This window comes from Micromys minutus (assembly GCF_963924665.1).
Source record: "Micromys minutus genome assembly, chromosome: 32".
In the NCBI taxonomy this organism is placed as follows: domain Eukaryota; kingdom Metazoa; phylum Chordata; class Mammalia; order Rodentia; family Muridae; genus Micromys; species Micromys minutus.
The window spans coordinates 22,387,569-22,415,274 of NC_137967.1; the positions used below are offsets into that span (position 1 = coordinate 22,387,569).

General features: G+C 34.4%; 1 protein-coding gene across 1 annotated transcript in view; it reads right to left on the reverse strand.

Annotated features, from left to right (window-relative positions):
- The window catches only part of LOC308413519 (sulfotransferase 2A1-like), a gene marked incomplete at both ends in the record, with an annotated part of 164,592 nt that extends 137,190 nt beyond the window's left edge, over positions 1–27,402 (reverse strand). The window contains one exon of the mRNA XM_080908540.1: positions 27,270–27,402. Coding sequence (XP_080764666.1) covers positions 27,270–27,402 — 133 coding nt within the window. The remainder of the gene's footprint in view (positions 1–27,269) is intronic.
- Positions 27,403–27,706: the final 304 nt, after the last annotated feature.

A 27,706-nucleotide genomic window follows, 5' to 3' on the forward strand; every position in this document is an offset into this window, starting at 1 on the left:
TAAACCACACAAAGGCCCTACAAGGAAAGAGAACTTCATACCAATCTCTCTTTTGAACACTGATGCAAAAATAATCAACATAATTCTCACAAACTGAAACCAAAAACATATCAAACATTGATTCACCATGAACAAGTTGGCTTCAACCCTTGGATCCAGGGATGGTTTAATACATGGAAATCCATCAACGTAATCAACCATATAACAAAGTTGAAAAACAAAACAAAACAAAACACAGGATTATCTCAGTAGATGCTGAATAAACATTTGACAAAATTGAACACCCCTTCAGGTGGAAAATCTTGGAAAGAACAGAAATCAAAGACCCATAGTTAAAAATAATAAAAGAAATATACAGCAAGACAGTAGACAACATCAAACTAAGGGGTAGGAAACTTGAAGTAATCCCATTGAATTCACAGACTAGAAAAATCTGTACACTCTCCCCTAACTATTCAACATAGTACTGGAAGTCCTGGTCAGAGCAATTAGACAGCAAGAGGAAATCAAATGAATACAAATCAGAAAGGAAGAATTAAAAATATGACTATATGCAGATGACATTTTTGTATACTTCAGTGACCCCAAAATTTTCACTAGTGAACTTTTACTGCTGATAAATATTTTCAGCAAAGTGCCAGAATGTAAAATTAATTCAAGCAAATCTGTGGCCTTCTGCTACTCAAAGGGCACACCTGCTGAGAGAGATATTAGAGAAAAGAAACCCTTCATTGTAGTCACAAACAATAAGAAATACCTTGGTGTGACCCCAAACTAAGCAAGTGAAGGACGTGTATGAGAGGAACTTTAAATCTTTGAAGAAGGAAATTGAAGAAGATCTCAGAAGATAGAAAGATCTCCCATACACATATCTTGGAAGGATCAATTTTGTAAAATTGGCCATCTTAGCAAAAGCAATCTACAGATTCAATGCAAATTCATCTGGAATCACATAAACACTCGAATATAGAAATGTAGTCTCAAGAACAAGAAAACTTTTTCGGGAATCACCATCCCTGACTTCAGGATATCTTACAAAGCAATTGTGTTAAAATACATATATAGTACTGGTACAGAGATGGGAAGGTAGATCAATGGAAATGAATGGAAGATCTAGAAACTAACTCCCACATATATGGTCACTTGACTTTTGACAAAGAGCTGAAAATATTCAATGGAAAAAATAGCCCCTTCAACAAATAGTTTTAGCTCAATTGACAGTCAGCATACAGAAGAATGAAAATAGATCTTCTTATCTCCTTGTAAATGCTCAAGTACAAGTAGATCAAAAATCTCCACATAAAATCAGGTACAGTGAAAGTATAAGAAGAGAAAATGGGGAAAACCTTATAATGCATAGGCACTGGAAAAATTTCCTGAACAGAACACCAGTGAATTTTGCTCTAAGATAGAGAATTGATTAATGTGACTTGAGGAGATTGCAAAGTTTCTGTAAGGCTAAGTCCACTGTCAAGGAAACAAAATGGCAGCCAATAGATTGGAAAAAGATCTTTACCAACCCCACATCTCATAGAGGTTTGATATTCAATATATACAAAGAACTCAAAATGTGAGACTCCAGAGAATCAACAGATCCTATTGAAAATGGAATGAAGAGCTAAACAAACATTATCAATTGAGGAATATCGAATGGCTGAGAAGCACCTAAGGAAATGCTCAACTTCCCTAATCATCAGGTAAATGCAAATCAAAACAACGCTGACATTCAACCTCACATCAGTCAGATTGGCTAAGATAAAAAAGCTCAGATGAGAGAAGATGCTGGCAATTGATTCAGAGAAAGAGGTAAAATCTCTTACTATTGGTGTGGTTTTATGCTGTACAAACCACTCTGGAAATCTGTCTGGTGGTTCCTCAAAATATTGGTCATTGAACTGCCTGAAGACCCAGGTATTCCACTTTTGTGAACATACTGCAGAAATGCTCCAACATACAATAAGGACACATGCACCACAATGTTCATATTAGCCTTATTTATAAGAGCCAAAAGCTTTAAAGAACCCCAATGTCCTTCAATTGATGAACGAATAAATTAATTGTGGTATATTTACACAATGGAATAATTTTCAGCTTTTATTTTAAAAATCTCTTTATGAAATGTCTAAAAACATGTATGTATCTAAAGATTATCATCCTGCATAAGGTAACACAGTCACAAAAGAACAGACATAATATGCAGTCACTGATAATTATATACTAGCTCAGAAAGCTCTGACTACCCAAGAAACAATTCTCAGACCATATAAAGCTCAAAAAAAGAGAGACAAATACATTGGAAAACTTACTCCTTCTTAGGAAAAAAAAGTGCATATCACCTTGTCAGAGTTCGGTTCACCTAGACCTTAAATTATTAATTAATCTAGAGCTAAGTAGATAGCCATGGAAATTTCTGTTATTTAAAAATCATTGTTTAATCTTTACACACCAAGAAAACTTTTACTCTTTCCATGTTATGTTTTGTTTTACATGTACTTTGTGCTTATTGTAACTAGAAAGATTTCAATGCATACTATCAAACCTTTACAAAACTCAAGTACTGACAAAAATATCTTCATATATTTTTATGCAAAAAATGTTTTTAAAATCTGTACATGTATCTCTTACTTTATAAAATAAAGTTGTATAAACTAATGAAAATATCATGTGAAACTTAGGTGGCTATTGGTTTGTCCGTACATACTCTTGTAACTCACACATAACTCTGCAACATGAGGCTTAAGGACACTTTCAGATGATGAATTCAGGAATCCAGTTTTGGATTGAAGCTGATCATTGTAATATTTAATATTTAATGAAGCTTGCTTTAAATTTGAAAAAAAAATAAGTTGCTATGATGTTAAATTGCCCAGCTGAACAAACATGTATTTATATTTACACTGAAAATGATTTTTAAGTCTTACACTTTAAAAATAATTTTTTCACAATTAATAATTAATAAAATGCTGATAAATGAAATGCAAATTTGGAACGTCTTTTACAAACCTTTCCTAAATTATTTTAATGGATTTGATAATTGTTTTGGTTGTGATAAGTTGAAATTTTCTGTTGCCCTCATTTCCATATCATGATTTGCCTATTTTTTTACATTGTCTTACATCAAATGTTGTGACAAATATTTAAAAATTAATAAAAATAGAAGAAAACTTAATTAAAAATTTCTGAATGGAATATAATACATGAACCATATTACTCCAGAGCTTTTAAGTTTGAAAGCTAACAACATCTGTGCTAAAATATTTCATCATTCACAATTAAGAGAAAGGGAATTTCCTTAGAAACATATTTTTATGGCACTCTTATCCTATATCTATTCATTGGGGTATTCAAGTATGCTTGAAGAATTGCCTTTCCTAGCATGTCTTAACTTGCCAAATAGTATGTCAGTTGCACAGATACATGACTCTTCCCCCCTAGTAGAATGTCAATTCACAAAGAGGTCTAGGAACTTAAAACTTTACGCATCTCTTACTCCAAATGAAAGTCTCATCACAAATGATCTTATAATGGTAAATGTGGCTCACTTATGTTGGGCTCCATCTCAAGAGAAGTTACCAAAGAACAATTGCAGAAGAGTTCATACAAAGGTGCAGATGGTGCTCTTACATGGTCATTTCACATCCAAATATTTTGAAGCTAGCTATAAAAGTGGTTCTAACTGATGTCTATTGTGATTGATTTCCAAAGATGCCAAAGCACAGAACTAAACAAAATATGCCATTAACTTGAGCATTAGAAAATTTCCTAGTGACTGGACATGAAATGTTTCCTCATAACATTCGAAACAGCAAATACATGAAATTCTCCTTGTAAAAGAATAAATTGGCTGGCTAAACAGATAGCCATTACCCGTGCCTCAACAAATAATCAAAATATACTTTCAGGTTTTAGAAGAAAAAACAAATCTCTGCTATTTATCTTATCTTATCAGAGTTGCCAAGAACATAAACAGCAACATATTCTGCTGGTGAAGATCTGGGCAAAGAGAAACATTTATTGTTGTTTGTTGTCCAAATTAGTACCACCACCATAAAAATACTGTGATTATTTTTAAGAGTGTTAAAATTTTACTTATATTATGGGTATGTAAAATTTTCCACTTAGGTCCTTGGAGAGAAGTCTGCAAATCAGGGATGTTTGGATAAAGGAATGAGACAGTATCAAAGTAAATATCTGAAGGGATGAGGAGTAACAGGAAGATCTTCTTGTAAAACCGATTACTACATAGCCTGGTGACCTGTATTATACATCCTCTAAACAAATATGGTGGGAACATAAACTTACAACTTACTCTTGCAAGTTTTTCTCTGATATCCACACTATTTTATTATTCAATAAATACTAGTGTACACACAAAACTGTTGTAAATTGAAAGGTAGGATAGAATTTAGTGGTATGTTACTTCAGACCTTTTGCTTAGTTTATATTTTATTTTGTATTTAGAAGCATTATGCCTGCATGTGAGTTCATTAGAAGTGTGTAATATACTATGAGGCAAGAAGAGATAATAACAGCACCCAGAACTATGCTTGTTTCCTATAGTGAGCCCTTAATATGTCTTAGAAGAACTTTCACCTCAAATGCAAACTAATAAAAGTACCCTGCATTTTATGGACTCTGACCAGCATGGGCTATGTCATTAATTCTAATGAGTTATAAACATGATAAGTGTGAGGGATTAGAGAGCTTACTCAGTGTTTATGTGCACTTGCTTCTCTTGAAGAGGACCTTAGCTCAGTTCAAAACACTCACATGTTGGCTTTCTGTCACGTATCATGAATGATTGGAAGTTGGGGAAAACAAGATCAAGGTGCCCTCATATGATTGTTGCCATCAACGCAGTAAGGAACCATAGTGCCCCACTCACTGTGGATATCAGTAGTTTCTTTCATCTCTCCAAGCTTCCTCTTTCTAGTTGAATCTCTACTCCAAGAAACAGATATTAAATGTTTTCCCCATCCATATACTTCCGAGTCTCTATACCTTTAATCCCTACACTTACAGGGGACTACACCAATGTGTGGCTCAGAATTATTCAGTGAACAGTCCAAACATGGAGCTTTGGCACAGTTTAGGACTCATTTCTTTATTTGGAAAATACACTAAATGTTGACTTACTTGGCAGATATAAATTACCAGAGCCTTTGTTCAACACTTTGAGAATCTTGTCCCCTGGGGAGGAGACAAAGTTTTCCCTTGAAGCTTCCATATCAGAAATATGCCTCTACTCAGCCTGCTGCAAAGGGGTTTTTTACTTTCCTTCCCATTACTATCACTTTTCTCTTAATTTCTTCCTTCCATTCTTCCTTCTTTTCTTCCTCACTTCCTTTTTTATTTTTTCCTTGTTCCTTCCTATCCTTCTTTTTTTCTTTTTGTTTGCATTTCATTCATATTCTCTCTCTCTCTCTCTCTCTCTCTCTCTCTCTCTCTCTCTCTCATCTCTATCTATCTATCTATCTATCTATCTATCTATCTATCTCTATCTCTATCTCTATCTCTATCTTTATCTCTCTCTCTCACCCTTTCCTCATAACCCTTCTTCTCTATCCCCTCAGTCGGATCTTTCAACCTAGACCTTCTAATCCAAATCTCTTCATAATACAACTTGCTCTTTATCAAGCTACCATGTGTCTTGTGCCTGTTGTCACAACCTCTATTATTGTTACGTGCAACTGACATGCTGTGTTCAGTAGTCACTGCTTTAATATATAAAAGATGATAGACCTGTGTCCATGCTCTCTACTTCTGTACTTGCTATTCCATTAATGTATGGGACATTACTTTCTGATGTGTTCTATCATTTTTGGCATTACACTTATTCTGCCACCTATCTCTATGGGCCTTCCCTCAGCTTTGTTAGGAGAGCTTTGATGAAGATATCACATTTAAATCAGAATGTTAGGCAAACTTATCTGTGTGTCTGTGCTTCTATATTTATTTCCAATCTGTGTAGGATAAATTTTCTCTAATGATGGTCAAATAAGATACTTAATGTGTATTTATAGCACACTATCATAAGGACTTATTTTAAAACTAAGTTTTAAGGATGTGTAGTATTTGGTTTTATCCTAGATTTCTGGGATAGATAGGCTATGATTCTTTGTCACAAAAACACTGTTTGATCATATGGACTATGCCTTAAGCCAAATCAGGCATTGATTGGCTATTCCCATAAGCTCTGTTTCAACATTGCTCTAGGATAGTTTTTAGGCAGTACAGCATTATTGGTCAACAGCTTTGTGATTGGATTGTTGTATATATTGCTTTTCTGATAGATTTCAGATAATTTTCCTACACTAAAGACAGGAGAAGAAGAGGACAAGAAGTTTCAATGTAGGCACCCATTCAACTTCTCCATTTTCAGTGACTCTTGGAAGTGTCAGTAGCAATGGAACCATGCTCTCAGTTTCTGAACACTATCCATTTTCAAGGCAACAATACAGATTGTTTGGCATTTTCATGGGATCTCCTTGGCCAGTAGAATGTTAACCCAGTCTTAGCGTTTGAAGCTTCTCTTGGTGACAAAAATTGGACAATTGAGATACTGTCTCCCTCTTCATTTGAAGACTTATTTATGAACATTTTCACAAATATTAGGACGTTTCCACTGAACTATGTTTTCATTTGACTCTTTAATAGTCCATCTCTTCCAAAGGTCTCATTCCTAATCCTGTCTCTCTTATCTCCTTTCTGCTTCCCCAACAATTGTTCCTAATAAGATAGCCACTGTATGTATTACATTAAAAATCATTCTTGTTTCCCCCTTCCAGGGAGATCTATGTATCTTTCTCTATATATACTATTTCAGAGTCTATGAAATGTACCTTGGTTATCATTTATTTAAGAACTTATGTCCACATGTAAGAAAACATATATTTTTTTGTTTCTGGGTGTCGGTTAAATCACTCACAATAATTTCATTTCTAAATTATCTGCTTGCCTGCAAATTTGGTGACATAAAATATTAACATGCTGAATAATACTCCATGTGCAAATGTATCATAATGTTTTTATCCATTTTTGTGCTGTCTCTTTGGGTACACATAAGTAGTTTTCAGTTTCTGGCTATTGTGTTACAGCAGCAATGAACATGACAGAATAGGTGTGCTGGGGATAGATTTAGGCATCAGTTGGTTATATACTTAAGGGTGAGATATATGTATCTTAAGGAAGATCAATACACATTTTTCTGAAAAAAACATATATTGGTTTCTACCATGGTTTCATATGTTTGTACTCCCAACAGCAATAGATGAATGTTACTCTTATTCCCCATTCTTGTCAGGAATTTTTCTTACTTGTATTATTAGTCTTGGAAATTCTAAAATGTGTATGATAGCATCTCAATGTAGTTTTTATTTGCATTTTCTTAATTGATATGTGTAGTAACCATTTATTGAAGTAGTTTTCAGCCATTTGGGTTAGCTGTATTGATAACTTATTTGTTAGATCTGTATCCTATTTTAAGATATTAAAAAAAAAAACTTGGCAAGGATAGTCTTCAGTTCTTTTTTGGATATTTTGATTATTTATATTCTATAGGATGTGAATGTTATGAGCTTTATTATTTTTATTTAGTTGTTTGCTACCTTGTGCATACAATTATATTCTTTGACTTGACACAACTACTTTGCTGAAATCAACCCTATTTTTCTCTCTTCCACAAGACTTCTAAATGCCATATGGTATTTGAATGGGGGTCTCTGTATCTGATTATATCTTCTGCTGTATGAAGCCTCTCAGGAGATAGCTATACTAGCATAGCAGATTATATTAAGTATAACTCAGTATTATGAATAGTAACAGGGGTTGGCTCTGTCATGTGGGGTGGGTCTCAAGATTGCCAATCATTACTTGGCAAATTCCTTCTATTTATGTTCCATCGTTTTATATGAACAGGAGATGATCATTTTTCAGTGTTCATTTCTTGTTTCTTTATGACAAATTAGGTATCCATAGATGCATGCATTGATTTCTGTGTGTGAGGAGCTAACAAGGAGAAGCTAAAACATAGCAAGTGATTTTCTGAGACGAATTTGCCTTAGATTAAAATCTAGGATGGATTTGCTCTGTTAGACCAAACACAAGACAAATTCACCTTAGAAAAGATCCCTGCTATTTATATGTTTTCCTGTTATTATTAAATATATAACAATCTCTAGGTAATGACCTTCATTATTGAGCAGATCTCTGCAGACATATGAAGATGTACTATCTTATAATGATGCTATGTAGACAAATATATACTGATTATATTTAATTTCTCACTGGGTTAAAAAATAGGTATAAAGCTTTTCGAGATGGTCATAGTAGCTTGAAAGATTTAACAAAAATAAAGTACCTTCTTATCTGAACCTGTGCCCTTATCAGAGCTTGGGCACTGGCTACACATCTAGTGTCTCAACACTCATAGAAATGTAGACTCCCAGGTGCTCTGAAATGTTCAGAATAAAAGGAGAGGTAACACTGCAAACCACAAACACCTGCAATAAATGGTTTCCCAAGGATCCAGGGAAACAGAAACCCCAGTCTATTAAGTGGCCATGGTTTCTTACAGTTTGACACTGTGCCCTGACCAGATGTTTGGCACTGTCTCTGCACCCTTTACCAAACAAAACACCTAGATAAAGCATGATTCAAATGTTTTCTGAGATTCCCAGGATCACAGGTGTGGAGGACACACAATTACTCCACCACCCAGTTTAACTGTGACCCCGACAGTATCAAGAATGATGTAAACCCCCTTATAGACAAAGAGTTTGTTGCACCTTACATCCATTCCAGGAGTAAACAGAAAACTCTGGCTCCCTAATCCCAACTCATGCAACACACAGATAAAGCTTTACTCCCAGAGGCTCTGACATACACAGAATCTCAGGGTTGTAAGTTTACAGAATTAGTGGATCACAGAAGCAGATAAATTTTGAAGAGTTCTGACACAACCAGGATCACGGGAGAGAAGGGCTCAAGTAAGAAACTGGTAAAGAAGGTAGCACTAGAGATAAGGAGATGGCAAGAGGCAAACACAAGAACATATACAACAGAACCCAAAGCTAGAGGCATCATCAGGACCCAGTACTCTGACTGCTGCTACTCCTGCATAGTCCCATCACAAAAGAAGAGTAAGATTTGGAATTAAAATCACAGCTCATAATGATGATAGAATACTTTAAAATACATAAATAACCCATATAAAAATACAGGAGAATATATGTAATCAGGCAGAAGACATTAATGTTTAAACACAAAATCCCTTAAAGAATTATAGGAAAACACAAACAAGGATGGGAAAAAAATTGAGCAAAGCCACTCAGGATCTAAAATTGAAATAAAGGCAGTAAAGGAATAACAAAGATAGAAAACTTTGGATATAGAAAACATAGGAAATACATGAGGAGTCATAAATTCAAGCATCATGAACATAAAGCATAGACATCTTAGGAACAGAAAATACCATACAAAATATTGACACAACAGTTAAAAAGAAGTTAAAATGCAAAAATTTAAAGATAATAGGTATGTAAGAAAGAAAGGATTTTTAACTTAAAGGCCAGTGAATATCTTCAAATAAATAACAGAAGAAACCTTTCTTAATGAATGAATGAATGAATAAATAAATAAATAAATAAATAGATGACCAACAACACCCAAAAATCCTAAATAACTCCCAAGAGATTGGAACAGAAAAGAAACTACTTGCATCACATTATAATCAAAACCTCAAACGGTCAAAACAAAGAAATAATACCTAAAGTAGTAAAGGAAAAAGTTCAAGTTAGATATAAAGGCAGACCTATCAGACTTACAACAGATACCTCACCAGTAACTCTAAAATCCAGAATATTCTGGGAAAATATTGGACATACCCTAAGAGAACAAAAATGCCTATATTCCATGAGAAAAACAAATTAACACAATATCTTTCTATAATTTCAGCCCTATAAAGTTTAATATATGGAAACATCAAACATAAAGAGAATTTACAGCCTAGAAAAGTGCAAGAAAGTAATCTTCTTTCAGCAAACCAAAAAGAAGAGTCATACAAAAATAATTACCCCACTATCAACAAAATAACAGAAAGCAACAATTGTTATTCCTTAAATCTCTTAACGTCAATGGACTAAATTTCCCAAAGAGGGGAGAACATAGACAAACTGATTGGATACAGAGAAAGAAACCACTATTTTGCTACATACAAAAATGCTCACAGTGAGAAAGGTAGAGACTATTGCACAGTAAAAAGTTTGAAATTTTTTCCAAGCACTTAGTCCCAAGAAATAAGTTGGGGTCCCATTCTAATTTAGAATAAAAGAGACTTTTAATTAAAAGTTAAAGAAAAATATGAGGAAGGGCACTTCATATTCATTAAAGGAAAATGTATCAAAATAAACTCTCCAATCTGAACAACGATGATCCAAATTCGAGCACACATAAATTCATAAATAAAACTTTACTACTACTCAAAACAGGCAATAATAGATGGAGACTTCAACACCGTACTCTCAGTAATGGACAGATCAAGAAACAGAAACTAAACGGAGACATAGTGAAACTAACAGAATTTATGAAGCAAATTGTTTTAACGGGAACTATAAAACCTTACATCATAAAAAAAAAAAAAAAAAACAATATACCTCCTTAGCAGCTCATGGTAACTTTTCAGAAACTAACTGTATCACAAGACAGCACTCAATAAATACAAGTAGATAAAAGTAATCCAAAACATGCTATCAGATCACAATGCACTAAGGCTAGAACTTAATAACAAAATGAAAAAATCACATATACATGCTGTAACCAAACAAAGCTAACCTTAATTGTTTTGTCATGGTAGAAATAAAGAAATCAATTAAATAAATTTTAGAATTTAATGAAAATGAAGGCACACTATCTCAAAACATATGGAACAGAATGAAAGCAGTGCTAAGATAAAAGTACACAGATGTCAGTGCTTCCAAAATAAAACAGGAGAGAGCATACACTAGAAGCTTTATAGCACAACTTCAAGCTCTCTATAACAAAAAGTATCGAGTACACACAAAAGTACAAGCAGAGCAAACAGCAGAGAGAATAGTTAAACAAAGTGCTGAAATCAACCAAGTAGAAATGAAAAGAAGTATACAAAAAAGTCACCAAGAGAAGAAGCTGGTTCTTTGACAAAATCAACAAAATAGATTAGCCCTTAGATACAATAACAAGCAGGCACAAACAAAGTATAAAAAATTTAAAAATCAGAAATGAAAAGGACAACATAAAAACAGAAACCTAGAAAATTTAAAAAAAAAAAACATCAGATCCTACTACAAAGGCAAATATTCGACAAAACGGGAAAATCTGTATGAAATGGACTGTTTTCTAGACAAATACCAGGAGCCAAAGTTAAATCAGAATCAAATATACAATATAAAAGTTTCATCACACAAAGAGAAATAGAAGCAGCTATTCAGAGTCTCCAACAGAAGAAGGCCAGTGCCAGATAGGTTTAGTTTAGAATCCTATGAGACCTTAAAAAAGACCTAATACCCATATGCTTCAAACTATTCCCCAAAATAGAAACAGAAAGAACACTACACAATTCATTCTATCAAACAACAAATGTGGTTATACCTAAACAACACAAATAATCAACAATGGAAGAGAACTTCAAACCAAATTTTCTTATGAATATTGATGCAAAAATATTCAATAAAATTCTCACAAATAAAATAAAAGAGCACATCAAAATATCCATCATGTTCAACTAGGGTTCATTCCATGGATTCAGAGATGGTTTAAGGTATGGAAATGCATCAATGTAATCTAGTATATAAGTACCCCCCCCCAAAAAAAAAACAAAACAAAACACAATGCATGATATTCTCCTTAGACACTAAGAAAATATTTTAAAAAATTATCAATCCTTTATGGTCAAAGTCTTTGAAAAATCAGGAATTTTATGTTATCCCTAAACATAGTAAAAGCAATATATAATGACCCAGTAGCCAATATCAAACGAAATGGACAAAAATTTGAAACAATTCCTCTAAAAACAGAGACTAGAAAATGTTGACCACTGGCTTTATATCTATTCAGTATGATACTCAACATTAAAGAAAGAGCAATTGAACAAAATAGGAGGTCAAAAATAAAAATAGAAAAGGAAGTAGTGAAAATATCACCATTTGCAGATGACATGATTGTATATTTAAGTAACCCCAGAAATTTCAGCAGACAACTCATAAAGCTGATAAACTTCAACAAAATAGCTGGATAAAAAAGTATTTCAAACAAATCAGTAGCCTTCCCCTATTCCCAGAATAAATAGGCTGAGAATAAATAATAAAAATAATACCCTTCACAAATGTCATAAATAATAAAAAATACATTGAAGGAACTCTAAACAAGCAAATGAACTATCAATATGAAAAGAATTGCATGCCTCTGAAGAAAGAAATAGAAGAAGATCTATAAAAATGAAAAAATCTCCCCTGTTCATGGACTGGCAAGCAAGATTAATATAGTAAAAATGAATATCTTGCTAAAAGTCATCTAAAGAGTCAAAGCAATTCCCATAAAATTTTCTACTCGAATATTCATAGAGTTAAAAATAGCAATTATCAAATTCATTTGGAATAAATAAAATAGGATAGAGAAAATGTTCACACACACACACAAAAAAAAAAAAAACTTCTGGGGGAATCAGCATTCCTAAACTCAAGTTGTATTATAAATTAGTAGTGAGGAAAACTGTATGGTATTTGTAGAGACAGGTAAGGAGATCAATGGAAGGTAAGTAAAGAATGAGAAATGAAGAAACACACCTATGTTCACTTAATCTTTGACAAAAGAGCTAAAACCATCCTGTGTGTGTGTGGGGGGGGGGGAGTAGATAGCCTCTTTAAGAAATGGAGCTGGTTCATCAGAAAATCAGCATGTAAAATAATGGAAATTAACCCATTCTCATAGCATTGTACAAACTCAAGTCCAAGTGGATCAAGGACCCCCAGATATAACCAGTTACACTGAAATTAATAAAAGCAAAATGGGAAAGGGCCTGAAAAAATTACCCCAGTAGGTAATTTCCTGAACAGAACACCATTGGCTTTATGTTCTAAAATCATCAGAAAACAAATGAGACCACATAAAACTGTGAAGCATCTGTAAGGCAAAAGACACTGTCAATAATACAAAACAGCAAACAACATATTGGGGAAAAGTTCTTTACCAGTCCATCTGATAGAGAACTAACATCCAATATATAAGAGAACTCAAGAAGATAGACTCCAGAGATCCAAATGCCCTCATTAAAATGGCATACAGAGCTAAACAAAGAAATTCTCGACTGAAGAAAATAGAATGACTGAGAAACACCTAAAGGAATGTTCAATATTTTTAGTCTTAGGGGAAAAGCAAATCAAAACAACCTTGAAATTTCCCCTCACACAAATAAGAATGACTTACTTAAAAAATCATGTGACATAAGGTGCTGGCAAAGATGTGGAGAAAGATGAACACTCCTAATAGTTGTTGAGTTTGGAAGATGTTACAACCACTGTTGAAAACAGTGGAATAAAAATGGTAATTCCTCAGAAAATTGGACATTGTACTAACAATTGTTCCAGCTATACTACTCTTGGGTATATAACCAAATGATGTTCCAAGAAATAAAAAAAGACAAATGTACCACTATGTTAATTGCAGCCTTATAAATACGAGTCAGTAGCTATAAATAACCCAGATGTCCTCTAACAGAGAAATGGATTAGAAAATGTGGTATCTATACACTATGGAGTAATACACAACTACTTTTTTTTTATTTTTTTATTTTATTTTATTCTTTTTTAAACGACTTTATTTTACAAAACAAAGATAAATGTACAGATTTTAAACGTTTTTTGCTTAAAATTATACATTTTTGTCAGTACTGTTTTTTTAGACATTGAAATAATTTTTACATAAAACCATGTGAATATATTTTTTTAGTCAGTACTTGATATTTTTCAAGGGCTTGACAGTATGCGTTGAAAACCTAATAGTTACAATAAGCGTAAAGTACATGCAAAACAAAACGCAACATGGAAATAGTCAAAGTCTTCTTGTTCTGTAAATATATGTATATATTTTTTTGTTTTCTTTATTTCTTAGACTTCATAAAGTCTGTGAGTTGTTTCTGGGAAAGTACAAGCCTCTGGGGTTAGCATCCCACTATCAGTGACTGCATATTATTTCTGTTCTTTTGTGACTGGGTTATCTCACTCAGGATGATCTTCTCTAGATGCAGCCATTTTCTTAAGAATTTGGTTAAGTCATTGTTTCTGGTGGCTGAGTAGTATTCCATTGTGTATATGTACCACAATTTTTGTATCCATTCATCTTCTGAAGGACATCTGGGTTCCTTCCAGCTTCTGGCTATTATAAATAGAGCCGCTATGAACATTGTGGTGCATATATCTTTGTTGTGTATTAAAGTGTCTCTGGGGTATATGCCCGGAAGTGGGATAGCTGGGTCTTCAGGTAGTACTATATCCAATTTTCTGAGGTATCGCCAGACAGATTTCCAGAGTGGTTGTATTAGCTTGCAACCCCACCAACAGTGGAGAAGTGTTCCTCTTTCTCCGCAGCCTCGCCAGCATCTGCTGTCATCTGAGTTTTGGATCTTGGTCAATCTGACTGGTGTGAGGTGGAATCTCAGGGTTGTTTTGATGTGCATTTCCCTGATGGCTAAGGATGTCGAGCACTTCCTCAGGTGTTTCTCGGCCATTCGGTGTTCCTCGACTGAAAACCTTTTGTTTACCTCCGTACCCCATTTTTTAATAGGGTTATTTGATTCTCTGGTGGCTAGCTTTTTGAGTTTCTTGTACACCTTGGATATTAGGCCTCTATCTGATGTGGTGTTGGTAAAGATCTTTTCCCATTCTGTTGGTTGCCGTTTTGTTTTCTTGACGATGTCCTTAGCCTTACAGAAACTTTGCAATCTCATTAAGTCCCATTTGTTAATCTTTGACCTTAGAGCTTGAGCCATTGGTGCTTTGTTCAGGAAATTTTCTCCTGTGCCTATGTGTTCTAAGGTTTCCCCTACTTTCTCATCTAATAGTTTCAGTGTATCTGGTTTAATGTGGAGATCTTTAATCCACTTACCCTTGAGCTTTGTACAAGGAGATAAGAAAGGGTCTATTTTCATTCTTTTGCATGCTGAGTGCCAGTTGGACCAGCACCATTTGTTGAATAGGCTGTCCTTTTTCCATTGAATGTTTACTGCTCCTTTGTCAAAAATCAGGTGACCATATACATGAGGGCTCATTTCTGGACCTTCTATTCTATTCCATTGATCCACCTGCCTATTTCTGTACCAGTACCATGCAGTTTTCAGCAAAATTGCCTTGTAATATAGCTTGAGGTCAGGGATAGTGATTCCCGCAGATGTTTTTTTGTTGTTGAGGATGGATTTCGCTATTCTAGGCCTTTTGTTATTCCATATGAAATTGCATATTGATCTTTCCAATTCCATGAAAACTGGGTTGGAATTTTGATGGGGATTGCATTGAATCTGTAGATTGCTTTTGGTAGGATGGCCATTTTTAAGATGTTGATCTTTCCAATCCATGAGCATGGGAGATCTTTCCATTTTCTGAGATCCTCCTCAATTTCTTTCTTTAGAGGTTTGAAGTTCTTGTCATACAGGTCCTTCACTTCCTTAGTTAGAGTCACACCAAGGTATTTCATAGTTTTTGTAACGATTGTGAAGGGTACCTTTTCCCTAATTTCTTTCTCCACATGTTTGTCCTTTGAGTATAGGAAGGCTACTGATTTGTTTGAGTTAATTTTGTATCCGGCCACTTTGCTGAACTTGTTTATCAGCTGTAGAAGTTCTCTGGTGGAATTTTTGGGGTCACTCAAATACACTATCATGTCATCGGCAAAGAGTGATGTTTTTATCTCTTCCTTTCCGATTTGTATCCCCTTGATCTCCTTTTGCTGTCTAATTGCTCCAGCCAGGACTTCCAGTACTATGTTGAATAGGTAGGGGGAGAGTGGGCAGCCTTGTCGAGTCCCTGATTTAAGTGGGATTGCTTCAAGTTTCTCGCCATTAAGTTTGATGTTGGCTGTTGGTTTGCTGTATATTGCTTTTATTATGTTTAAATATGGGCCTTGGATTCCTGTTCTTTCCAGGACTTTTAACATGAAGGGGTGTTGGATTTTGTCGAATGCTTTCTCAGCATCTAGCGAGATGACCATGAGATTTTGGTCTTTAAGTTTGTTTATATGGTGGAATACATTGATGGATTTCCTTATGTTAAACCATCCCTGCATCCCAGGGATGAAGCCTACTTGGTCATGTTGAATGATGGTTTTGATGTGTTCTTGGATTCGGTTAGCAAGGATTTTGTTGAGTATTTTTGTATCAATGTTCATAAGTGAGATTGGTCTGAAGTTCTCTTTCCTTGTAGGGTCTTTGCGTGGTTTAGGTACGAGGGTTATTGTAGCCTCAAAAAATGAGTTGGGTAATATTCTATCTGATTCTATCTTTTGGAATAGTTTGGCGAATATTGGTGTTATATCCCCAATAAATGTCTGATAAAATTCTGCCCTGAACCCGTCTGGACCTGGGCTTTTTTTGGTTGGGAGGCTTTTGATGACTTCTTCTATTTCTTTAGGTGTTATAGGGTTATTTAGATGGTTTACTTGGTCCTGGTTAAAATTTGGGACCTTGTATCTGTCTAGGAATTTGTCCATTTCCTCCAGATTTTCCAATTTTGTGGAGTATAAGTTTTTGTAGTAGGATCTGATGATTTCTTGAATTTCCTTAGTTTCATTTGTTATGTCACCATTTTTTTTTTCTGATTTTGTTAATTTGGATATTCTCTCTTTGCCCTTTAGTTAGTCTGGCTAGGGGTTTATCAATTTTGTTGATTTTCTCAAAGAACCAACTCTTTGTTTTGTTGATTTTTTCAATGGTCCTTTTTGTTTCTATTTGGTCTATTTCTGCCCTAATTTTGATTATTTCTTGCCGTCTACTCTTTTTGGGTATATCTGCTTCCTTTTGTTCTAGGGCTTTTAGCTGTGTTGTCAGGTTGCTGATGTGAGCTCTCTCCAGTTTCTTTTTGGAAGCACTTAGGGCTATGAGTTTTCCTCTCAGTACTGCTTTCATTGCATCCCATAGGTTTGGGTATGTTGTTTTTTCGTTTTCGTTGAATTCTAGAAAATCCTTAATTTCTTTCTTTATTTCTTCTTTGACCCTGCTATCCTTTAACAGAGCATTGTTTAGTTTTCATGTGTATGTGGGCTTTTTGTTGTCTTTGTTGTTGTTAAAGACCAGCGGTAGACCGTGGTGATCTGAGAGGATGCATGGGAGTATTTCAATCTTCTTATATCGATGGAGCCTCGTTCTGTGTCCAATCATGTGGTCTATTTTCGAGAAGGTGCCATGGGGTGGTGAGAAGAAGGTGTATTCTTTTACTTTGGGATATTATGTTCTGTATATATCTATTAATTCTAGTTTTTTCAAAGTCTCTGGTAGTTTTGCAGTGTCCTTGTTCAGTTTCTGTTTCCCTGATCTGTCCATTGGTGAGAGTGGGGTATTAAAGTCTCCCACTATTATTGTGTGGGGTGAAATGTATTTTTTGAGCTTTAGTAGAGTTTCTTTTATGAATGTGGGTGATTTTTTATTTGGAGCATATATGTTAAGGATTGAGAGTTCCTCCTGACAGATTTCCCTGGTAATGAGTAAAAAGTGTCCTTCTTTATCTTTTTTGATAACTTTTGGTTGGAAATTTACTTTATTCGATATTAGAATAGCCACTCCAGCTTGCTTCTTGGAGGTGTTTGCTTGGAAGTTTTTTTCCCACCCTTTTACTCTGAGATAGTGTCTGTCTTTGTCTCTGAGATGAGTTTCCTGTATGCAGCAAAAGGATGGATTTTGTTTATGTATCCAGTCTGATAGTCTATGTCTCTTTATTGGGGAGTTGAGACCATTTATGTTAATAGATATCAAGGAATAGTTGTTTCTGTTTCCTGCTAATGTTGCTTTTTTGGGTTGAGTTGTGTCTGTGTTTTTTTTTTTTTATTTTTTAGTTTTCTTGTTTAGGAGTTTTTTTGTTCTTACTAGGCTGTATTTTCCCTCATTGTATTGGGTTTTCCACCTATAATTTGTAGTAGTGCTGGGTTTGTTGTCAGATATTGTGTGAATTTTGATTTGTCTTGAAATATCTTCGTCTCTCCATCGATGGTGATTGATAGTTTTTCTGGGAATAGCAGCTTGGGCTGGCACTTGTGCTCTCTTAAGGAGTGCATAATGTCTGTCCAGACTCTTCTAGCTTTCATAGTCTCTGTTGAGAAATCGGGTGTGAGTCTGATTGGTCTGCCTTTATATGTTACCTGACCTTTTTCCCTTACTGCTTATAGTATTCTTTCTTTACTTTGGGCGCTTGATCTTTAAAAATATGGAATGCTTCACGAATTTGCGTGTCATCCTTGCGCAGGGGCCATGCTAATTTTCTCTGTATCGTTCCAATTTTAGTATATGTGCTGCCATAGCGAGCACTTTAGTTTTCTTATATTTGTTGAGAATTGATTTGTGCTCAGTATGTGGCCCATTTTAGAGAAAGTTCAACACGAGCAGACAAGAAGTGATTCTTTAGTGTTTGAGAGATTTTTTTATAATTATTTTAAGTATGTTTGTTAAGTAACATCAATTATATCTAGTAATTCTTTCTTTAGTAGTTGTATTAGTCAGGCTTTTCTAGGGTGCCAGTCCTTATGAATTGTCTCTGTACAGTAAGGAAACTTGTTGTTGTATTATGATCTGTAGTTAAACTTTCCAACAATGGTCAGGAGCAACTGTCAATTAAAGTTGCTCTAGCAGATTAAAGGATCTAGTAGTTGCTCAGTCCCACAAGGCACACAAGGGCAGAAGAGGGAGTCTTCCTTCTTCAATTTCTTTAAGCAGGTCTCTAGCAGAAGGTGTTTCCCGGATTATATGTGTGTACCCCATTCCTGTACACACATTTCCAGGATTTGAGATTTGATTTATCCTGGATGACCTTGAACTCAGAGATCTCCATGCTTTAGTCTACTGGGATTCAGAGTCACTATGACTCAAGATCACTATGCCATGATTCATATTAGAAACTTGTACCTCTCAGGCTCAAGACCAGAATAACAGTTGAGTTTTTAAATTTTGGATTTTAGTTCATTCCAGATATTATCGAGTTGACAATCAGGAATAACCCCAATAGTAGTTTTGTGGAAAATCTTTCTATTGGAATTGTAGGATATTAAGGTCTCTCATAATCAGTGTGTTAGAATTAAAATGCGATTTGCACTGTAGTAGTTACTTTTTAATAAATTCATTGCTTTTGTTCTTTAGGTATAGATATGAAAAATGGAAATAAGCCAATGCTTTCTTTCAGATCACCATGAACTAAGGATGGTCTTCAATAAAGACTAAAAGAAAAGAAAGCACACATACTCAAGAAAATTAAACAAATATTTATTTAATGATAACTTGGTCAGGAAATGTATAAAGAGTGAAATCATTGGTTTTTCTAGAATACAATGTAAATGAATGTACATCATGCAAAATGTTATGTGATATAAGAAAAACAGTGCTAAGGGGATAATTTATATTAGTGAGTGCTTTCCTAAGATGTTGGACAGATCCTACATAATCCATTTAACAGCACATATGAACACAGAAAAGCAATCCACACAAAAGACGTAGATGCCAGGAAAATAATCAAACTCAGACCTGAAATCAAAGATTTAGAAATAAAGTAAATTATAAAAATAGTCAACAAAACCAAGGGCTGTTCATTTATATTTTTGAAGTGTGGTGTGTATCAATAAAATAGATAATCCCATAGCCAAATTAATGAATGTTCACAAAGACAGTAACAAAAGCAACTAAATCATTAAGGAAAAGTGAGACATAACTAAAGAACGTGCAGAACTTGGAAAAAGCATCAGAACCTACTAGAGATTTCAGTGTTTGGCTACTAGGGCTTTCCTTCTTTATATTATATGTTCCATTTTTCCACTGTTGTGATAAATACAATGACAGAAAGCAAGTTTAGCAAAAATAATTTGTTTTATTTACATTCCTTCATCACTCCATCATGTAGCACATGCAGTACAGGATTAGGAAGCAGGCAAAAGAAGGTCAAAAAGACATTCATACGCACTCATTAGTAGAACAAATAAAGTTTAAGTAAAGCTCATATGAGTGGTACTCAAAACTCTTAGTTGGTGTTATTGCAGTGGGAAAAATATCATGAGCAAAGAAACTTGAGACAGAGTGAATTTATTTGCTTTAGATTTCCACATCATTGTGAATTACTGAAGAAAGTAAAGACAAGAACTCGAATAGGGCACGATTATGAAGATAGGATCTGACACAAAAGCCATAGATTGCTTTGATCCCTTGATTGTTTCCACAGCTTTACTTGGCATGATTTCTTTTAGGTCCCACCATGAACAGCCTAGGAATAGCACAATTCACCATGACATGGATGCTATGCTATCAATCACTAACAAAAAAAAAAAACAAAACAAAACAAAAAAACCAAAAAACAAAACAAAACAAAACAAAAAACCCTTTCAACTGTGTCTTATGGTATCATTTTGTCAATTGAGTTCCTTCTTTCAGAACACTTATTGAGCAGGTAGAATGCTGTGCATTGCAGACTATTTAAGGCTAGCCCAGACTACATTGGATGCTGTTCCAAATATGATTTTAAAATATTTTTGTCTTTTTTGTTTTGTTCAAGACAAAATTTCTCTTTAGATTGGCCCTAGTTGTCTTGAAATTAATTTTAGAGCACATGCTAGACTCTAACTCTAACTGCCTGCTTATGTCTCTCGAGTGCTGGTTTGTATCAACACACTTATCTAAATGATTTATGGTTTAGTTTGGCTTTCTGTGGATTCAGTAAAACAGCATGAGCAACAAAGCAAGTTAGACAGACAAGTGTTTGTTTAATTTATACATCTACAATATTGATTGTCATCAAAGAATTTCAGAACAGGAACTCAAAAAGGGCAAATATGTGGAAGCAGAAACTGATTCAGTGATTATAGATGTGCAACATTGACTGGCTGTCTCATTACTTGATCAGACATCTTTCCTATAAAACCAAGTACCATCATTCTAGAGTTAGTACCATTCACAGTAGGCTGAGCCTTCAACCATGAAGCAATTATAATTTTGCCATACAGCTTGATGTTAAGGAGATATTTTCACTATTATGTTTTTTTCTAATTCAGAAGATTCTATGTCAGGTTGACATAAAACTGGCCAGGATGCAAAACCTCTAGATTCTGCTTAAGTATGTCTGTCACTTACCAGGAACATGCCATAGCTTATATAGCACAAGAAGCCCTATCTTAGTCATGCGTATGTGATCATTCAAGGGGTTCCTTTTCCTATTGTTCATAAATTTTTCTCTGAATCTAGTCAATTTTTGCACAACTTGAAATTACCATTTTCTAGTGATACTTATTTCAGCTTTAACAGAAGTTGCTGGCTAAGAAGAAAAGTGCTATGGTCACATCTGTCAGGAAAATGGCAGATGTCTACTTGCAACTGAAGAAGTCAGAGATGATCACTCAACCCCTGCTTCTAAGACAAGCTCCACATGGCTTTATCAGTCTGCATTTATACAAACTTAGACCAACTACCTACAGCTGGAAAATCCAACATCACTTAGGTTGAGCCCTGAAAACAAAAAACAAAATGAGGAAATTGCCAAGTCATTACTACATACCAATCAGTTGAATGGGACTTTCAAAATTTACATTCTTTTATCCAAGATGACACTGGAGTGTATCAAGTGGCCTAATAACTATCCACTGTATGTTAATTTATCATGAATAAACAATTACTTATGCCAATCCAGCTATCTCTGTACCACACAGCAGTCATTCTAGTCAGCAATACTGAACACATATATCTTTTCACATTTAGATATTATTTTTAACATGTTATCTGCTTCTAATTTTTAAAAATGTTAACTGTCTATAGCTATTCCTGTAGGTTATCTCAACCTAAGTGGTAACTCATAAGTACATGTACGTATCAGCAACACTAAATGGACTGAGTAGGCATTTTACATCACATATCTTTATAAATATTTAATTTATATGAACATGACAATATTTATAATGATACATATTTAACAAATGTATGCATCAACATTTAAGTAAGTATTGCATTTGAGAGGTGAAAAACACTCAAGCAGAAATAGTGACAAAACAGAGAGTAGGTAAAATATCATAAAATATATTCATGTAGGAGATTCCCAACATAGTAGAGGTGATTAAATTAAAAAAATGTTTAAATACTTTAATATTTAAGGCTTTATACTAGAGCATACAAAGGGCTACAGATTTGGAGTATTGGATAGTTATGTATGCCATTGTTCAAACCTAACTTACTAAAGAAGTTATTCTTGCCTGTGCAGTGCTTTGGACTGGTATGATCCTCTCTTATGTAGGTACATCTTTTTGTCCATTATATGCTGCACATTGAGTGAAACCAATTATGCCTTGATAATGGAATGATGAGTTAAGAAATGTAGCAAATTGAAGCAAAAAATGTATCTAAAAATAAACTTTCTCTGTGAACCAATACCCAATAGTTCTTATATTGTCTTGTTTCTCTCCTCTTAATCCAGTGGTTCCAAAGTACTCTAATAGACCTTCCAAGAATACTGCTTCTATGAACAATGTATACCCACCAATGCAAACAGGAATGACAGTGTTTTATATGTTAATTAGTTTTTTTGGATTAGAAGTTATAAAAAAGATGGAACCCAGGAGGAACACTCGTATTAAGAAGTAAAGTGGGACACGTGCATTTTAGAGGGGAATACTTGGCTGACTAGGAGAAGACACTTGACGCCCAAATGCCACTTATGAATAGTATTTGCATGGGCATGTGTCCTCTTTCCATGAAGAAACCATTGCTTATTTCATCCTTAGCTGGCTATGTGGTCCATTAAAATATTCAGTTATTCTTTTGTAATAGAGATAGGAACCCACAAGTTTATTTTTAGACATTTAGAAAAAAATAGATGCCACTAGAGAATAAAAGTCATTACAAGTCCCAAAATGTGCTATCTTAGCTTGATGAAGGCAGAATTCTTGAAATATTCTTAAATGAAAACATTTTGTGCCTTCAAGTATTTCTTCTACAGCACTGCCATAATAGCCATCAGCCACACAGAAATGAACAAGTGTGGTTGTTCTCACTGGAGGGTAAGTCTTCTGGAATCTAGTCATGATTTTCTTTAGGTGATAGAAAAGAATTCAATTAAGTGATCAAAGACCTGTGCGTGGTTTTAATGCTGGCATTAGCATCCAGCTTGGATGATTAGTTCTTGAGCTGAACAATATGTACAAATGTATTTTGTTTTTACTATAAAACTTACAAAAGTAACTGGATCATACAAGCAGGATTTTCAACTCAGAGAGCCTGAGATATTTGATTGTGATGAAAAGACATTGCAATAAAAGCAATGCTGCAAAAAGTGGTTTACAAGAACCTTGTTTTCTGAAGTTTATACAAGTGTATAAAGATCTAGACCATAAATTAAATGTCGATTGCCATAAAATTCTCCCACTAATATTAAAAGTTCAGAAAAAACATTATTCATAAATTCATTAACTGTACCATTGTCAAGGACATCATCAACTGGGAACCAAGTGTTCAAATGCTGGATCCTCTTTGAGGAATTTTTTATTCAAACCACAAGATACAGTAACATCTACAATAATACTTGGAAGTGTAGTTATTCCAAATTCCCCCAGTATCATGTGTCATAGAGCAAGCTATGGTTCTTTCCTGTTATGTGGCATTGTGTAACAATACGAAATTTTCACAGCTAGGTTCAAAGTGTTAAAGAGACCCACAGGCTAGTTTAATGTAGAGGAATAATATGAAGTGAAATAAAAACCATAGAGGATATTAAAAGTCTAGTTATGAAGTAAAGTTAGATAAAATTATCTAAGTGAAGGTTTGGTTCCCAGAATCAAGTAAACAGAACATGGAAATAAATATGTGTAGTCCTAGAACACAGAAAGTAGGGATGAAAGGAAAAGACCTTTAAAGTTATCTCCAGCTATGTAGAGATTTCAAGTCCAGACTATTATGTATAGTTTACTTTTTCTTAAGAACCATATCTGTGAACCTCACCCAACTCCAATATTTTACAGGGTACTTACGATTTCCTTGAAGAAACCATTTAAAATAAGTTTCCAGTGAATCTGGAGATTTCATAACTTTCGTCTCACCCCAGAAAAAATAACCAGACACAAGAACATCCCTGGGATTTCTGATTATATAGATAATCTTAAAAAGAAAACACATGTAAAGAAAGGTCAATACAACCATTCTTCACATTATATTCATTTCAGAATATTTTATATAATATTTTGTTTATGTAGATTTCAAATGATTTCCCCTTTCCTGGTTTCTCCTCTGGAATTCCTCTATCCCATTCAGGCTCCCCTGCCTCTGTGAGAGTGTCCCCCACCTTTCCCCTTCTATCTCCCCACTGTGGTATTCTACTATACTGGAATATGGAGCCTGTAAAGGCCAAGAATCTCTCCTTTCATCGATGTCTGATAAGGCCATCCTCTGCTGTAATTAAGCTTGAGGTTTACTATTAAGTTGGCACACAATACTAGAAATGACAATCAAATATTCATGAATGTTCTAAAAACCACATGATATTTTAATTTGGTCAAAATATATACTTATTTTCAAGAAATCCATATTCACATCCCCTTTGATAGTTTTTCTTGATTTACAAACTGAACTAGCAAAATGACTAGGTGATGAAAATGTAAAAAAAAAAGACTAAATTAACAATTGTAAAGAACAGTATCTTACATTGTGAGAGAATGTCATTGTAAAATAAAATCTTATATAAAAATATACACATATTGTGCTAAATCTATCTGCAATATGACAAGCTCTTTGCTTCCTTTAACTCTATCTACTATATATTAGTCTTGAAAAATCATGAGAGCTTAATGCTAGTGTTTCTGTACAATGGTGAATACCAGCACCTATAGGCAACAATGAACTACTGAGAATGGAAGAAATGGAATTCTCTTAGGGAGAGCATAATAACTCATTATCTAGAAACAGATCACCAGTCCTAAAAATGTACATGCAACAATGTATAGACTGAGCAGGTTGTACTTAAGTATTTATATAATTTTTCATAGATATATAGATATACATATATACAGATGTAACAAAAATTAATGAAAAATAGATAAATTTTAAAGTCAGGAAGGAGGAATATATGGTTGTACTTGTAGGGAGGAAGAATAAGAGGTAATTGATGTATGCCATTATAATTTTAAGAAATAAAAGACATAAATTTAACATAAATCACCTTTAATAAAAGTATATTGATAATTTTTGGTAATTCCTATGTGATATTATATTAGAACTCATCTGATTGAGTCCAAATATCCCCCATCCTAAATCTTATCAAATTCACTTAAAATTCATGGATGAATATTGCTACAATTTTATTGCAATGTTTTCAAGTAAGATTATATTTTCCAAATTTCTCTATGTGGTTTGAACATGAACTATTTTTATATTCTATGATTGAGTAACATTAAGGAAAAAACCCATCTTACTAACAAGGCGATATGTCAGGTCAAAGCCTGTATATCTCTGATTGCTTCTGGTGGTTCTCTAATATATATATGTATATATATAATATATTATATATATTATATTATATATTATATATAATATTCATATGTATATGAAGTATCTAGTGTGATTGTTAACTTTCTATGTCAAATCTGCCCAGGACCACTGTGTGGTGTTACATATGCTACTAATCTAAGGTACTCTGAGCAGAGGAAAAATCAGCAACACATAGTGCATGAGAATCTCAGCCTCTCTCCCATAACCTATACAATCAGAGGTAATTCTAGCAAGAGCTGCAGGACTACTCAGAGTAGACTAAGTACAAAGAGCATTTGATTAAATATTTCATAAACACTGGACAATGACCTTAGTCTTGGAACTGAAGAGAGACTTATGGAAAAGGTGGATGGGAAGATGAGAGCACATGAGTCTTGGTCCTTCCTTACTGATTAATTCAGTATATCCTACAGTACTCTCTAACCAGGGTGAGCGGTTCCAACTTGGCACAGATTGGATCCACTTGGGATCTCTCTTGGTCTGAATCAAGGAGACAATCTCAATCAGCCAGTGTGTTCCTGAACAAGAGAGAAAAGTGACTATCAGTTACTTCAAAAATATATGTGAAAAAGCTTCCAATAAAATACATGCAAATACAATTTACAGTGCCTCTGTTTTCAAGCACAGGGACCAGTAGTGTTCATTATATCAACATGGTATATACTTATACACATAAGTACAATGGTTCATGATATTTCCAGTCTTCTGAATCCATTTTGTTTACTCGTACTACCCTTGGTTTTACAATGCTTTCAATATGAGAAACCTCATACTTACCCAATATTTGTTGTTTCTGCCACTCAGCAATTGGCACTCTCTCAAACATCACTGACTATTTAGTTTCTTGAGTTCCCAGAGTTTTTCACTATCTGACACTGTTCTCTCCTCCAGGGTTCTCACATCCATGTGTCTATCTCTTGATATTTCTTCTGGTTACTCTCTTAATTATCCATCTTTCACTCTCTATTCCCCACAGAGATCAACCAATGACAGAGTCTGCTTTAAAATCAACTGTCATTGTGTGGGTGCCTTAGCTAATCAGCTCTGACTAAGAAGGTAAAACTAATGACCTTCCTCTTAATTGGAATGGTTTAATGTACAGATCTCCATGTGAAAAAATACTGGAATAGAAATCGTGGTCAGGGTAATTTTTATAAGAATGATATTTAATTTGTGTTGGCTTAAAGGTTTAGAGGATCACTTCAATATTATCAAGGCAGGAACATTGCAGCATCCAGGCAGACATGGTGCCGAAAGAGCTGATTATTCTGCATCTTCTTGGAAGCCTGTTAGAAGACTAGCCTCTAGGTAACTTGGACAAGGGTCATAAAGCCCACACCCAAAATGGCATACCTACTTAAAACAGGACAATACCTTCAAATGGTGCCATTCCCTGGACCATAAATTTCCAAATGATTACACAACACACACACACACACACACACACACACACACAAATGCACACACAATCGAACCACTTACCACTCACATGATTCAGGATCAAAGCCCTCCTCAGATGATTGTCACTGAGGAACATTACCTGACTTAGGATAAGACACAATGAGTGCATCGTCTCTCATAACAAAATTATGACGAATGTTGCCAATAATTTCTTTGTCAAACCCTATGCAAGGAAAGGGTATTCCTTCAAACCAAATGTATTCTGATGGCATTGTAAAAAAGTCTTTGTGGGTTCCACTCCCGGTTTGGCCACTTTTGCAGATGGTAGCAAATGATGAGAGGTGAAATTTGTAGTGCAGTCAAAAATTATTAATATCCCACTTTTTGATGTGAAACTACCTCCTGATAGGAAGAAATAGATGTTGTAACCTAGAGTCAAAGTTCTATTGAGCAATTGTAAACACATTGAGAAATTGTGCTACAACATTAGTTCGACTGAAATCATGTCACAAACCTGAAATTGTAAGTACTAGGATATTAGAAATGGGTTTTAATTTAAAATTATTTTAAATATAA